At 56.1% G+C, this 14,580-nt stretch overlaps 7 protein-coding genes across 7 annotated transcripts; 3 read left to right on the top strand and 4 right to left on the bottom strand.

The window, feature by feature from the left end:
* Positions 1 to 1,109: 1,109 nt before the first annotated feature.
* Positions 1,110 to 2,726, top strand: SPBR_00497 (uncharacterized protein; the record flags this gene model as incomplete). The annotated part of the gene is made up of 1 exon (XM_040758816.1): positions 1,110 to 2,726. The coding sequence occupies one exon, from the start codon at positions 1,110 to 1,112 to the stop codon at positions 2,724 to 2,726; it is 1,617 nt and encodes a 538-aa protein (XP_040618094.1).
* Positions 2,727 to 3,274: 548 nt separating this feature from the next.
* Positions 3,275 to 3,852, top strand: SPBR_01045 (uncharacterized protein; the record flags this gene model as incomplete). The annotated part of the gene is made up of 2 exons (XM_040759364.1): positions 3,275 to 3,389; positions 3,455 to 3,852. 2 exons carry the CDS (start codon positions 3,275 to 3,277, stop codon positions 3,850 to 3,852), a joined length of 513 nt encoding a protein of 170 aa, XP_040618093.1.
* A 424-nt stretch (positions 3,853 to 4,276) lies between these two features.
* On the bottom strand, positions 4,277 to 5,340 carry SPBR_00802 (uncharacterized protein; the record flags this gene model as incomplete). The annotated part of the gene is made up of 2 exons (XM_040759121.1): positions 4,277 to 5,144; positions 5,285 to 5,340. The coding sequence occupies 2 exons, from the start codon at positions 5,338 to 5,340 to the stop codon at positions 4,277 to 4,279; spliced, it is 924 nt and encodes a 307-aa protein (XP_040618092.1).
* Positions 5,341 to 6,126: 786 nt separating this feature from the next.
* On the bottom strand, positions 6,127 to 7,851 carry SPBR_00451 (phosphatidylinositol N-acetylglucosaminyltransferase GPI3 subunit; the record flags this gene model as incomplete). The annotated part of the gene is made up of 1 exon (XM_040758770.1): positions 6,127 to 7,851. The coding sequence occupies one exon, from the start codon at positions 7,849 to 7,851 to the stop codon at positions 6,127 to 6,129; it is 1,725 nt and encodes a 574-aa protein (XP_040618091.1).
* Positions 7,852 to 8,341: 490 nt separating this feature from the next.
* Positions 8,342 to 10,747, bottom strand: SPBR_00244 (uncharacterized protein; the record flags this gene model as incomplete). Its single annotated transcript, XM_040758563.1, has 2 exons — positions 8,342 to 9,574; positions 9,773 to 10,747. The coding sequence occupies 2 exons, from the start codon at positions 10,745 to 10,747 to the stop codon at positions 8,342 to 8,344; spliced, it is 2,208 nt and encodes a 735-aa protein (XP_040618090.1).
* Positions 10,748 to 11,468: 721 nt separating this feature from the next.
* SPBR_00583 (UNC93-like protein) lies at positions 11,469 to 12,920 on the top strand (the record flags this gene model as incomplete). Its single annotated transcript, XM_040758902.1, has 1 exon — positions 11,469 to 12,920. The coding sequence occupies one exon, from the start codon at positions 11,469 to 11,471 to the stop codon at positions 12,918 to 12,920; it is 1,452 nt and encodes a 483-aa protein (XP_040618089.1).
* A 265-nt stretch (positions 12,921 to 13,185) lies between these two features.
* On the bottom strand, positions 13,186 to 14,001 carry SPBR_00940 (uncharacterized protein; the record flags this gene model as incomplete). Its single annotated transcript, XM_040759259.1, has 1 exon — positions 13,186 to 14,001. The coding sequence occupies one exon, from the start codon at positions 13,999 to 14,001 to the stop codon at positions 13,186 to 13,188; it is 816 nt and encodes a 271-aa protein (XP_040618088.1).
* Positions 14,002 to 14,580: the final 579 nt, after the last annotated feature.

The raw sequence follows: 14,580 nt of genomic DNA, 5'->3' as shown, positions 1-14,580 counted from the left end.
TAGAGGCTCCGACAAACCGTCCTCCGAAGTAACTCACAGCACCTATTGACTTGAAAGTCCTACAGCACCTCCTCACTTTCTCTCTCGAACGGACGGTCTTGACGCAGACCAATACAGAAAGCATAAAAAACCCATTGCATCCTAGAGGTGGACCGCGATCCCCAGATCCCCAAAACAGAAGGCGGATCCGCTAGTTTCCGGTACTTTGGTCCAAACCGCTTATAGTGTAAATCATGGCCGGGCCCGGCCACGTTCGGCCAAGAGTACCTCTGTGCTGTGTTCGAGCCTTTTGTAGTAAGATACAACCCTGAAAGTTTGTGTAAAGCGTGCCGAGCAACTGTACGAGAGCATCGAGATGGGGGTGGAACGCGGTGATCGAGACAGAAAAACATTATAACATACTACCACCCATGGCTTAATGCATCTCCCGTACGACCGCCGAGCACACTCCAGAAGTCAGTAAACAGGACATCATCAACACTGCATTTCTACATAGCCGCATGGTCGTGTGTGTGCATATTAGAAGACGCCAAAACCACTGCTGACGACTTTTTGGCACGCTTTGCCGCTTCAACAGGAAAAGCCACAGTTCACTGTGCAGTGTCATTCACTTAAAACCAACGAGGGACCCAACTGACGGTCATATTGGCTCGGTATCGCAGTGTAAGATCAAACAACGACCGCGAAGCCTCGGAAGACAAAAGAGGGACATAGAACGAGAAAGAAAAACTTGGAAGGACTTCCTCGAGACGTCCTGGGCACGGAAGGAGGCGAAAGCAAACTCGTCCGCAACACAACAAAGGGAAGACCACATGAAGAGCCCACGTCACATCCAAGAGGCAGAACATGCTTGTGGGCGGGCACAAGCAGCAGCAGCGGCGGCGGCAGCAGCAGAAAGAAGCACATGGTGCTCGCCGATGTGGCCGTCACCAGCGTCACTGCCGCACACGGCTCTATTACCGAGGCAGATTTCGCAGCAACTGGCCTCCTCTGGTGGTGCATACGAGTCAAGTCACCGTACAAGCCTCAGCGGGAGCAGTATGGGAAGTGGCAAAGGCAACGGAAACGACTTTGGCTTTTGGCAATGTCCTCATCCCAGCGATGTAACAATGGTGCCGAAAATTGCCGAACTGTGGCCACGGCCCGCGAGCGAGGCCTCGTCTTCATCGTTCTGGCTCGATGACTACTGGAACGCGGCCGTGGCAGACTGTGACGACCCAGACGAGGACGACGATTTCACCTTCTTTCCTAGGCAAACGGATGACCAGCCGTATCACAAGCAAAACAACTTAGTGCTGCCTCCAACGTGGCTGCCCGGCGTCCTTGACGATGACGGTGTTGAGCCCGTACCATGGCCGACAACATCACGCCAGTCTCGTCTTTCCTGTCATTCTTCGTCGTTTCACTACCTGACAGCCCAGCAAAAGGCCGCCCAAGTAGCGCTGCGCGACGAGCGACTACATTGGACCGAAGCGATTCCCGGAGAGCCGCAAGTCATGTGTCAGTACCAACGGCAATATCAACTCCGTCTCCATCAGCAGCAGCTGCAGCAGCAGCCACAACTAAATCCACCGGTTGTTGCGCCTCCCTCTACTACCGCTCCTGCAGTGACAAAGACCTTCAAGCCCATGCAGATGGTCTTCCGCGAGCATCGGCGGACCTCGGCTAGTAGCACGGGCACGAGCAACAGCGGCGGAACAGGCACCGGGACAGCCACCACGGCGATGACGGCTGCGACAACAGATACGGCGTTTCGTGATGCTATCATGCACCAGCAGACACCCGCAGCAACTATCGTTGCCACTGCTCGACGCGGGTCATCGTCATCAGCCTCGCAGTATCCCCAATTCCGGCCGCCCCTGTCTTCATCGCCGTCACCCCCGTCTGCGGCCTCAATGGCGTCCTTGGATGGAAGCGCCCCCGTCCTTCCGCTGGAAGAACAGGTCTTCCGTCGCCAGCAGGGCATCAGTCTCAACTACCGCGGCGACATCCGCAACCCACACAACCGCGGCGACCACGTCCCCGCCCACCTCAATACCTCGCTCTTTCTGATGGGCCTGCCGCCGCAGGCTACCGTGGGTGACCTCCTGCACGCCGTTGCTGCCCTGGGCCCCACGGGCCGCGTCTATGCCGCCTCTGTCAATCCGTCCGACCCGGCCCGCCGCCTGCCACTGGCCGCCGCCAAGATTTCCTTTTTCACGCGCCAGCAGGCCGAGCGGCTCAAGGCCCTCATCGACGCGCAGCAGCTCGTCCTGTTGGACTCGAGAACTGCGGGCGCCGCTCACCCGAGTGCGGGGGGTGGTGGTGGCCGCCCCTTCCCCATCCGCTGCGCGTGGAACCGCGACAAGAAGCCGCCGCGGCAGTGCGTACAGGCGAGTGAGTGTCGCGTGCTGCGGATCCGGGGCCCTGCAGACGTCGTCAACTTTGAGGCGCTGGCCGCGTACTTTGACGAAAAGTTCCGGTACGAGCTGCAGGACGTGCGTGTCGTGCCAAGCCCGGCTGCAAACGGCGACAGCAGCAGCAGCAGGGGCAGCAGCAGCAGTAGTGGTTCCAGAAGCAATCGTCCGTCGAGCGGTGGCGCGTTGGGCGACGAGCAGACAATGGAGTGGCGCTTTGCGAGTTTCCAGAGCCAGGCCATTGCAGCCAAAATGGCGCTCAACCAGGAGCGCAAGATGGTGCGCGTCGAGTACGGGCGGGATCCGTGCGAATGGGGCGAATGTTCATAAACATCAAGACCGGGATATGGTGATTGGAAAATCATGGAAAAAAATCCCCAAGGCCTGACAGGAACTCAAGGGAAAGGAAAGCCACACGATAGCTCAAGAAATAGCGATAGGCTCAGACTTGTTCAAAGCCACATTCGACCACAGTCACAACACTGGGAAAAGGGTTCAGAGCGTCGCGGCCAGACTTGCCTGTGATCGGCGTCAATGGGATTCTGCATGCCTAGCTGTATCTCCTGCCGTCTCGACGTGAATTTATATTATAACGAAGATATTTCGAAACAAAAATGGAAACGAAACTCGTGCTCTGCAGAGGCTGGCATAATTCGTTCAAAAAAGGCAAGTCCAGCCAAGACAACAACCCTTGGAAATGCTGCCCATTATTTTAGCAGCGTCTTACAGAGAGGCCTTGCCGGCTATTTTAGCGCTACAATGAGGCATGTGAATGTTGGGTACAAGTCACCACTAAAAATATCACATCCCAAAGCCGTTCCAGCCATTTGCAACATTTTCAAGTTGCCTATCTCTCGTGACAACAACCACCATCAGCAATGCCACGATCTGACGAGGCCGAGTCCTTTTTCTTTGCCGCCTACAGCGCCATTCAAGAGGTGCCTCATGGGAAAGTGACCAGTTATGGACACATAGCAAAACTCATCGGAACCCGTGAGTTTTACAGCGTTCACCTTGACCGCTTTATGCCACAAGTCAGTCGCTGACCCCTACTGCAGCACAACGGCCCCGCCAGGTTGGCATCTGCTTGCGACACCTGCCTGAAGAGGGCAATGTCCCTGAGGGCATGCTGTCACGCTTCCACACAGGTACGGTACCATGGCAGCGCGTCATCAGTGCCAAAGGCGTCATCTCGCCTCGCGGATTAGCCGCGGGCGGAGCGGGCAGCCGGAACCGACAGGCGGCGGCGTTGCAGGCAGAAGGCGTGGATGTGATTGCGGATGCGATGGGCGAGCTGTCGGTGGACCTGAAGCGGTACGGCTGGTTTCCACGACAGCTGCCTTCTGAAGCAGGAGAGAGACGGGATGGAGGCGAAGGAATCGACGGAGGCAACGGAGAGGATGGAGACGTAGAGGTGAAGGAAGAAGACGTCGAGATAAAAGAGGACAGCGATTGAAGTCGGGGTGAATGGTAGCTTGGATCTACGTGGACAGTGATCACAACGTCACGAATATTACGAATATTACGAATGTAATAGAACGGATCAAAGTTGCATAAACAATCAAAATTTGTCAAATTATATTCATCTTTACTGTCATAGAGTCATCAGTCGTTTCGTTATGCATCTTGGGAAGGATCTGTCAACAGTTAGTCTTTGATACTCAAAAGAATCAAGCAGTTAACAAAACGAAACGTGCAAGCAAGACAAGTGTCAGATAGCGGTTGGACTATTTATCCACATGAAATTCAGAACAGGTCTGTGAAAAGTGTTTTCTCATCATAGAAGTCGAGCAAGCGGTAAAGAGGACACAGAACAATAAAGAAAGCACGTACCAATTAAGATGGGCGTGAGAAGCCTCGCCGGCCGGCCACCGGTCCTCTCACGCACCATCCCCTCGCTTCCGCTTCTTGGCAGAAGGGCCAAAGAAGGCGTCCATCGTCTTCTGCTTCGGGTCAAACCGAGCACTGCCAATGCCACCACGGGTTTTTTTCAGCCCGTCAAGGTGCTCCACACAGTTTACTTTCGTAACTTGCAGTCGGATACCATCAGCATGTCGAGCGGTATCCCCGTTCTTTTCGTCCTCCGTCTCCTCGGCCTTCCTCTTGGTCACAGACAGAACGAGATACCCCGTATTGCTCCACGGAACACGCAGTTCTAATCGTCTTCGCTGTGCTGCGTCACTACCACCGACAGCCAGGGACGGTGGCAACAAGCGTGCAAGCTCCAACGGCGCGTAATACTGTAGCAACGACGACAGGGCCACGTTCAGGATAAGACCGTGTGCCACAACCACGATGGCCCGTCGACGATCAACAACCTTGAGTGGGCCCTCTGCACCAGCATCCAGAAGAGGATGCAGGTGCGTGTCGATAAACCGCTCTGCACGCACGCGCATTTCGTCCCGTGACTCGGCATCGGCAAAGGCATTTCGGCCTCCATCAATGTCACCAGCAGCCGGTGCCCCAAATCGGACGCCCTCGCCCGAACGAAAGTCTCGCTCGCGCAAGTCGACCGACTTGACCACGTCCATCGCCGCGCACGCCTCGCTCCCGCCTCGCTTCTTCTGGGCGTTGAGGATGGCCGAGGCCGTTGCAAATGCGCGCTGAAGATCCGACGAAAAGATGTGCGTGATGACAATGGTATCAGCCGACGAGCCAATCGCCGACGGCATCGCAGCAATGTGGGCACCCAGTCGCTGTGTCTGGAGAACGCCATGGGCAGTCAGGGCAGAGTCGCGAGAACCAGCACTGCAGTCGGGAGAAGAGAAAAGAAGAGGAAAAAAGACGGGAAGACGCGTGAGTTCAGGAAAGAACAGGCCTTGGAAACGCGCGGCAAACCACGAGAAGGAACCAGAAAAAGAAAAGCAGGAAACTCAATTCTGACTGACTAGAGACCAGCCACGTTGTCGACTGACTCGCCATGGCGGACGAGGATGAGACGCATTTCTGCTGTCGTCAAAGGACGTCGCAATACGTTTTCGGTTTCGATCAATCGAAAGGCAGAAAGAGCTTGTCCCTTGCCAGATGGCAGCGGGTACCTTCTCCTGGTTTCTTCTCGTGGTTTGTGGCCCTGGGGTGGCAGCTGATTTGGTTGGGTACAAAAAATATCCAGAAATAAGAACGGATGAGGAGAACGAAAAAAGATTTTTGGAGAAAAAAGAATTTTCTAGCTGTTGAAATAGGGACGCAGGAGCAGAAAATAATGGCGGTGAAAAGTGGCAGAAACAGAGCACCGCGGTGGTGAAATGAGGCAGAGCCAATTTTAGCTTGGAGCTGTATTTGCTCAATAACTTCCGAACAGAGCTGTTTATCTGGCGTTCTCGATATTAACTTATCAAGGGTAATTTTCTTCTCTCTCTTCTTTTTTTTTTTTTTTTTTTTTTCCATTAAATCCAGTAAGAGCTCATTTTTATTTATTTACTCATTTTTATTTATTTATTGTAATAACGTAGTAATAATGAACTAAAATGTATTGTCTACATAAGCAAATCAATAAAGGAGATTACAAACGCAAAGCTGTGTGAACGTCTATTTCATCTTGAAGAAACTTGGAGAGTACGAGCAACACAACTGTGTAGCTTCTTATAAAACATTATTTATTTGCTATGCCTAACGTATAAGACCAAGAGTCGACGTGTCACAAGTCTAGTGTTCGTCTTGTTTGTGAGTGTGGGTATCATGTCATCGTCGAAGCGGCTCAATTCTTGCTTTTTCCGCTTTCCTTCTCCTCTCAACGGATATGCTCCTTCTCTTGCTGTGGCTGTAGTGTTTTCCGTGGCCAGTCCGGGCAGATGTCGATGCGGTCGCGTGGCCACCAGAACTCGCAAAACAGGTACAATAGGTAGTCGATCACCACGCACAGGCAAAATAATTTGCCCGCCCAGATGCCGCAGCCGTAGTACCGCTTGAGGCGGTCAATGAGCGCAAAGCTCTGCACGCCCGAACGCCCACGCGTCGCGCTCCAGCCACCCGCCGTACCACCACCGCCGTTGCCGCTGTTCGTGGCCATGTCGTAACCGTAGAACTCGGCCTCGCTGATGGCGCCCGTGATGCCGTTGTAGACGCGCTCGGTTCGTGCCGCTACGTTGGTCCATGAGTACATGGCTTTGACCTGCTCGTGGAAGCGCTCTGTGCGCACCTTGTTGGCCCGCAGCGCCCCAATGGCACGCCCTGTCGCGGCCACCAGGTCGTCCTCTTCGGGCCGCGCAAACACGGTCATGTGTGACGGCAGCACTTCGGGAATGCCACCAACCTGCGTGCATACGACGTACAGCCCGCAGCTGGCGGCTTCGACAATGACAGTGCCAAAGGCTTCGGTCAGACTGGGGTGCAGATAGATGTGGCCGCGGACCATCACGTCGCGCACGTCCTCGTGACGCACGGGTCCGAGCATTTCGACACGGTCTTGCAGCACGTTCTGCTCAATCATTTGTTTCAGGTCAATGGCCTTGGGGCCGGACCCGGCAATAATGAAGCGTGTGTTGGGATGGTTTTCGAGGATGCGTGGAATGGCGGCGACGAGAAGGTCGGTACCCTTGTTGTAAAAGAGGCGGGAGATGACAACGATTGTGATGGGATCGTGTGGGCTGAGAAGGTGGGCGGGCGTGGGCGGCGAAGCCGCTTGGCTGACAAACGATGGTTTGGGAGGTGAGGTGCCATTTTGCGTGGAAGAGGACGAGGACGGGCGATGCAGCGTCGGATGTTGTGATGACAGCGGCCCACTCCCTGATGCATTGCTAGTCAAACTACTAGATGGCCCGGACTGTTGTGTCTCGCTTGCTGTTGCCTTGTTGCCCTGGCTTGCCTGGCTGTCCTGACTCGTGTGTCGCCGATGGTGACGGTCCTGGTACTGGCTCTGCAGGTGCTGCTGCTCCTCGGTTGACAGCGGCTTGAAGTTTTCCGCGACCACAGCGTTGGGGATAACTGACACCAGCAGCGGATCGAGCGATGCCCTTAACACTGTATTCTCCTTGCAAGTGTGGCTGACGCAGATGACGTGGTCGACATCGCTGAGCCCAAATTTGAGCAGCTTGTTGGCGAGGATGCTCGTAGCGTCCGCAAAGCCAAACAGCGAGTGATCTGTGTAGACGGTGCGCAGACCCATGGTGCGCGCGTGCAGAATGGCCTCATGGCAAAGACTGCTGAGACTGGCGTGGCCATGCACAATGTCAATCTGCTCGCGGATGACAATGTTGCGGAAGAGGGGGAAGAAGGAGAAGACTGTCGGGAACGTGGTCGAGCGGTAGATGACGAGGAATGGCACGTGGTACACCTTGATGCCGTTGGTCAGGTAGCGCACGCCCTTGCGGTCACCGTACTCGTGCGTGATGATGACGACCTTGTGGCCGCGGTCGATGAGCTTCGATGCGACTTGGTAGATGTGGCTTTCGACGCCGCCGGGTTGCGGGAAGAAGAAGTCGCTCACCATGGCGATGTTGTATGTGCGGCGCGTCATGGTGGGAAATGGGGCAGGCCGAACAGGCCACTCACACGAGGGTAGGCTGTGGTGCTTTGAGTCGAGATGTTATTGATCCAAGGCCGGGATGGCAGACGGGTGACGTTGACGTTGGGAAGCTTAATGTGTTGTAGTGAACGCGGCAGTGCACGGGCCACGTGATGGTCAGGGGTAATTTGGGCCAAAAAAGGCATCAATACAGGTAGGTACAGGGGATTTAGTGATACTGTGCCTCGTTCCTGCCGCTACAACGGCAACTGTAGCGGTTATCGTATGGGCCTAAGAAGGTCCAATGGACGCAATTACGAGCAACAAACATTTTAAAAAGGTAAGGAAGGAGCAAACGAGAGAAACAGGAGAAGAGAACTCTGAAAATTTGGGTAAAATTGTAGACACTCAAAACACAAACACTCGCCTCATAATTTACAAGATTGCAAGCTGTGTACTATATACAAATGTTTGTTCTCTTCTGGCGACCTGGCACGATCGCCTAGCTCGCTGTCTGTCGGAGCAGGAACCTCGTAGCCCATTCCGAGGCGCTTTTGACAACGACCGTCTTCCTGAAAGTTGGTAACCCCTGGCTTTCCCATGCATCGAGGAAGAGTGCACGGTATGGCGCTAGGTTGAGCATCGCGCCCGACAAGATGAGCATGTCAGAGCTCGGCGTGCACAGACGTGACGTGGCGAGGCGCTTGATGCTTACAACGAGGCTCGACGCGGCGTTCTGGAGGATATCAAGTGCCTGGGTGTCGGGCGTGGCATCATCGTCGTCGGGAAATGCTAGTGCGGTGACGACGCGCGCGACCTCAGCAATCTGATGCTTGGGCTCGCGATCTGCGTTGTACAAGATGAGCGGCAAGAGCTCTGCAGGGTCGTTCGTACCAAGTGCTGTCAGCACAGCCTTCTCGAGGTCAGACGCTTCGTCGGAAGCGTGACCTTGGTCAGGAAGATCCTCTCCAAATAGGCCAGCCTCGTCCGCCAGGAGCGCCATGTCTGCGAGCACGGCCTGCAGTGCCCGCCGGCCGATGTCAAAAGCGCTGCCATCATCGCCCAGCAGATGGCCCCAGCCGCCTGCACGACTGACCTGATCGACGGAACCGTCGGGCCTCTTGCGCACGGCCACGGCTACCGACCCCGTTCCGGCAATAACACACAGGCCACCCTGTACACTGTCATCGACACCGACACAGGCTCCGAGGAGAGGCGCATCACTCGTCATTCGCAGGCTGCCGTCGCGAACCGAGACAGACAGCAGGGTTTCGAGTCGGTACGCAAGTGCAGCAGGGTTATATGAGTAGTGAAGGCCGGATATTCCGGCCCACACCCTGGAGAATCGTGGGACATCTGTCTCGGGAACGAGACACTGCTGTTTGTTTTTGGTGCTGGGTCCTGTCTGGTTATTGCGCAGATTCGTCAGGGCACTCAGGGTTGCCGTGCGAATCTGTGTCACCAGCTCGTCGGGGGTCGCGCAGGTGATATTGCACGCGCCGGCCTCGCCGTGCGCGATCTGGCCAGACCGTGTGGCCACGGCGACCTTGCAGTTTGTGCCGCCACCGTCAATGGCGAGCACGAGCTCGTCATTGTGGCTGGGCAAGAGAAGGGGTGATGGTTGCGACAGGGCCAGGAATTCATAGAAGCGGCCATTGACGCGTTCGAGGCGTTCGAGCGCAGCTGCTAAGTCGAGCCCTGACACTGCAACAGCACAAGCCAGTTTGACGTTGACCTGACAGAGCTGGATGTGAGAGTCAATGACTGCATCTGCGGAAGGCGACGAGAGATCGACTAGATGAGGTATTTGTATTGATTTAACATCTTGCGGTGTGGATAGAGACGAACGGCCGGTGCTGTATGTTTCTACCTTGCCGAGTAGGTAGGCTGGACCTCCACCGCAGACTTGACGGAGTATGCGTCTGCCGCGTACCCGTAACTTGTGGTTGCGCGCGCGCACATCGAGCATCAACCCGCGGTATGTCTTGCCGAGACGCACCATGGTGATGGTGCTAATCATGTTGAGTATCTGTTTTGCCGCTGTGCCAGCCTTGAGTCGAGTGCTACCGGCGATAAACTCCGGCCCCGTCAACGCCTTGACCAAGTACTGGACTCCCAAGCGCCCAAAACCCGATGGCTGGCAGTTGGTGATGCCTGCAGTCAATGCGCCCGCATTGCGTGCAGCCCGCAGTGCCCCGAGCACAAACGGCGTACGGCCCGATGCAGAGATGCCAATGATGGCGTCCTGTGCCTTCGGCTGCATGGCCTCGAGCGCGGCAGCGCCATTAGACTCCGAATCTTCGGCATCTTCGCGTGCTTGCATCACTGCACGGCTGCCGCCGGCTACGAGAGCAATGAACTGACTTGGGTCGTCGGAGAACGTTGGCCCCATTTCGGAGCAGTCCATGGAGGCGACACGACCGCTGTTGCCGGCACCCACATAAAAGACGCGGCCACCAGCCCGTAAGCGCTTGACAAGGGCGTCCACGAGCGCCGAAATGACGGGCAAGGCAGCCGTGATAGCGGGTAGTACGCTGGACTCGTGGTTGATGAACTCAGCGCACAAGTCGGCTGTGCCAAGGGTGTCGATGCGCTCGGCCCATGCTGCATCGCAGCTCTCCGTCTGCAACTGGTTCAGCGATATGGTGTCGCCTAGTTCCGCTGTGACAGTATCGAGCTCCGAGTCAGGCGACGAAGGACGGCGAGCCGGCTCTGCGTGGCCGTTCGGCATACTGTCCTGCAGGCTCATTATATTTGGTTTGCCGCCGCCTCTGCTAGTGTGATCGCCATTCTGCAATGTCTTGTCTTGTTCGAGAGGGAAGCTCATGGAGTGGTCTTCGCGGACGAGACCGGTTGCATGTCCGGTTGGTGAGGAGCCACGGTCTGATAACGCAATCGTGGCTGACATGTTTAGCGTGGCAAGGAATGGTCCTCGTCGTGCCTCACGTCGACGCAGCGAGTAATTTGTTCGGGAACTGGACTGGCTCCCGATTTAATACCGTATGCTATGCTGGACATGGCCGCGGAAAATGGTATCATCTGAGCTAACATGATATAGGAGATTGGAAAGCGAGGATTCTGCTCGAGATGCGTCGCTGCAACGGATACCGGCTATGTCTGGGGGGCCCTCCTCTTGGAGGCTGTTTTTACGACTGAGAACGTCGTAAGTACCATTGACGCGATGTTGAAAGTGTCCGTTGTACGACAGCCGGCGTGTGGTTCGGATATCGCGCCTTAGTCAAGCTTCGACTAATACCGGATGTCGCTTTCATCCGCTACTCGATGATGTGATGGCGCCGCCCGGTTCTTGGCTCCAATTTTTTTTTTCCAAAACGGTTGCAATTTGTATCCGCCAACCACGCGACAGTAACTTACAGCAACCTTCTCGTTTCGCACGTATGCCTATTGCACTTTGTGTGTTTGCATGATTTCGGGGTCGACGCACTGTTCAGGATTTATAAAATGCAGTGACATCTCTGCATGGACCAACGACAGGGTCCAGATTTGTGCCGGCAAAGCGCTTGCTTTGTGTGTTTCTTCTTGTTGACCGCCGTTCTGACGACTCAATCTTTCGCCTTCATCTTTCACCTTTGCTTCAATATCTTGTCTCTACATTTCCCGTCGCCAGCATGTCCTCGCACGTGTCTCTCGAGGCGCCGCGCGCGCATGGCGTCTTCTACCGCCTGCAGCACGATCCTTGGTTCCAGATCGGCCTCATCTCCTTCATCTCCTTTTGCAACCCCGGCATGTACAATGCCCTGACAGGAATGGGTGGCTCGGGCCAGGTCAACAGCACCGTGGCCGCCAACTCCAACGTTGCCACACACGCGGCCACGGCTGCCGCCGCGCTGGTCCTCGTCGGCGCCTTTTACAAGTACATGGGCCCGCGTCTATCGTTGCTCATTGGCGGCTGGACCTATGCACTGTACGCCGGCGCGCTGCTCAACTACAACCGCACGGGCAACGGTGCCTTTGTCATTGCCGCGGGCGCACTTCTTGGTCTCGGCGCTGCCTTCTTCTGGGTTGCCCAGGGCACTATGATGGTTACGTACACGGACGACCGCACCCGCGGCCGTGCTATTGGCCTGTTTTGGATCGTCTTCAACCTCGGCGGCGCCATTGGCTCGCTGGCCAGCTTCGGTCTCAACTTCCACTCGTCGTCCGGTACGGTGACCGACTCGACGTACATTGCGTACATGGTGATTATGCTGTTCGGCTGGGCGCTCTCGATCTTGGCGGTGCCTGCCGAGTCACTATCGGAGCGCTACAACGGCGCGCGCGTTACTGCGGCGGCCAAGGCGATTACGTGGGCGCACTTGCGCCGCTCTTTTGTGCAGACGCTGCGTATCGTCGTCGACTGGCGCGTGGCTTGCCTGTACCCCATGTTCTACAACGCCAACATCTTTTACTCGTACCAGCAAAACGACGTCAACGGCCTTGTCTTCAACCTGCGCACGCGCGCCTTGAACGGCGCGCTGTACTGGATCGCCCAAATGTTTGGTGGCCTGTTTATGGGATCCGTGCTCGACTGGACGCGTTTGGGTGGCCGCCCGAGGCGCGCCCTCGTTGGATGGGCCATTCTGTTCGCGACCGGCATGGCCGTCTGGGGAGCCGGCTACAAGTTCCAGACCTGGGCGGACGCGCGCTTCGCCAAGGGTCTCAAGCAAGACGTTGACTACACGCAGTCCGGCACCGCTGCAGGGCCCATGCTGCTCTACTTCTTCTATGGCGCCTACGACGCGCTGTACCAGGGCTTCTGCTACTGGATCATTGGTGCACAGTCACACAGCCCTACGGTCAACGCCGTCATTGTGGGCACGTACTCGGCGCTCAAACCGGCTGGTGGCGCCATGGCGTGGCGCATCAATGCCGTGGGCGTCAGCGCACGCACGCAGTTCTACATGAACTGGGGCTTGACCATGGCGAGCCTGGCCGTGGCGGTCCCAAGCGTGCTGTCGGTGCGCAAGACGATTGACGACCAGGAGCTGGCAGCCGTGGACAAGGCCGACGAGGTGGATGTGCAGTCGGCGGTGGAGACGAAGCCTGTGGAGGCGGACACAGAGGTGGGGGCCAAGGTGTAAGTAATCGATAGCTGTACGGAGTGCTTGTATGACATTGGGCATCTGTATAATAATGTAGGCGTAATGTCTAGAGAGTTGACTTAAATGGCTGGGCATAATTTATGATCCTATGTACACTTTGATTCGCCTACTCACGTAATGACCTCTATGCTACCATTATGGAGGCTCACTTTACAGTAGAGTATTTACTGAATGAAGTTCCTCCTTCTTGGCATTGTAACCCATCCTCTCCTAGGATAGTCGCAACCTCCACGTCTACCCTTACCTACAGGCCCGAAAACACCTGGGCGCCTGGAAGCGTGGGCGAACCGTTGTACAGGCCATACAGCGAGGACAGGAGCGTGCGAGTTGCGTTCAGCCACGGCTGCTGGCCGGCCGTCGCCTGGCATGCGTCGTTGCAGACGGCGTGATTCTTGCCGCCCCAGATGATGAAGCCAGCCAATGATGCACTCTGGGACGCCAGGTAGGTGAGCTCTTGCTGCCACAGATCGACAGGGAAGAACGAATAGTTGCCGTGGTACTGCGGCCAGGTGTAGGGTACAATGGGCACCGAGCTGTTGATGGCATGGGCAGTGGCCGTCACGGTCGCCAACGAGCTCTTCCAGGTCGAGAAGCTGTTCGTGAAGGTGTAGGCCGAGGGGAAAAAGGCCGTGGGCGTGTGGTTGGCAATGAGGGTGCGGTAATGGTCGTAGAAGGCGGTGTTCGTGTTGCCAACGAGGCCGTACCAACCCGCAATCGAGTTGGCTGGCAGGACCTGAGCGGCCCATGTCTGCAGTGTGGAGAGCCACAGCAGATTGGTGTCGGCGGTGGCCGCATTGTTAAAGTAGAGCTGCTCGCAGTCGAGAACAAGTGGGTAGCCCGGGTAGGTGATCCATTGGAGCACGGTGGCCTTCCAGACCGCCTCGCTGGGCAGAGAGCCGCCGGCCAGCAGCGGCGAGCAGACGTAGTTGGGGATCCAGTTGATGTTGGACGTGCCAAAGCCGATGGACGTGTTGGTGTAGGCCGTGTTGTCAAATACGCGGAAGGCGGTGGCCGACGCGGCCAGGCCCGCAAGGGTGGCGAGAATAGAGAGGAGCTTCATGACGGGGTGGAGATGAATATAGCAAGGATATCAAAAAGGTGACGGTGCCTGAGAAGGGTGAACAGTTATGGGGGTCTGTGCCGATGTTGATTGAGTCGGCTGCTCTGTTCTTCTCTTGCTGCTACTGCTCTTTATACAGACAGAGGCCGTGGCACGCCATCTATTGTCGCAGTGTCGAAAGCTAGCATTGCATTGCGGTTTCTGGGTCCCTTGTTTTTCTTGTCAAACCGTAGCTCTGCTAAACGTCGGTGATCCTGGTAATGGCATCACGAGTTCCTGACTTGGCACAGGATGCCGGCTTCCCTCGAATTTCGACACCCGTTGAAATGCCAAGGCGTCCGCCGACATCCGCTGGCGCAGTAGCGCATCCAGATGGCGGGTCTGGCTCTGAGATCCTGACGCAGCCAGACCTGACCGGACCTAGTGAGGATTAGCACCATCGTTCCCCAGTTTGACCTTTTCTCATCCCATGTCGGCCTTTCCATTTCTGTCCATTCCTCGCCGTCTAGACGGGCTCCTCTTTTGGCACTATTTGGACCTCTACATCTCTTATCCATGGCGACAATGCGGAGAATGATC

Source organism: Sporothrix brasiliensis (assembly GCF_000820605.1).
Source record: "Sporothrix brasiliensis 5110 chromosome Unknown Cont19, whole genome shotgun sequence".
Taxonomy (NCBI): domain Eukaryota; kingdom Fungi; phylum Ascomycota; class Sordariomycetes; order Ophiostomatales; family Ophiostomataceae; genus Sporothrix; species Sporothrix brasiliensis.
This window is presented reverse-complemented; position numbering and strand designations above follow the sequence as displayed.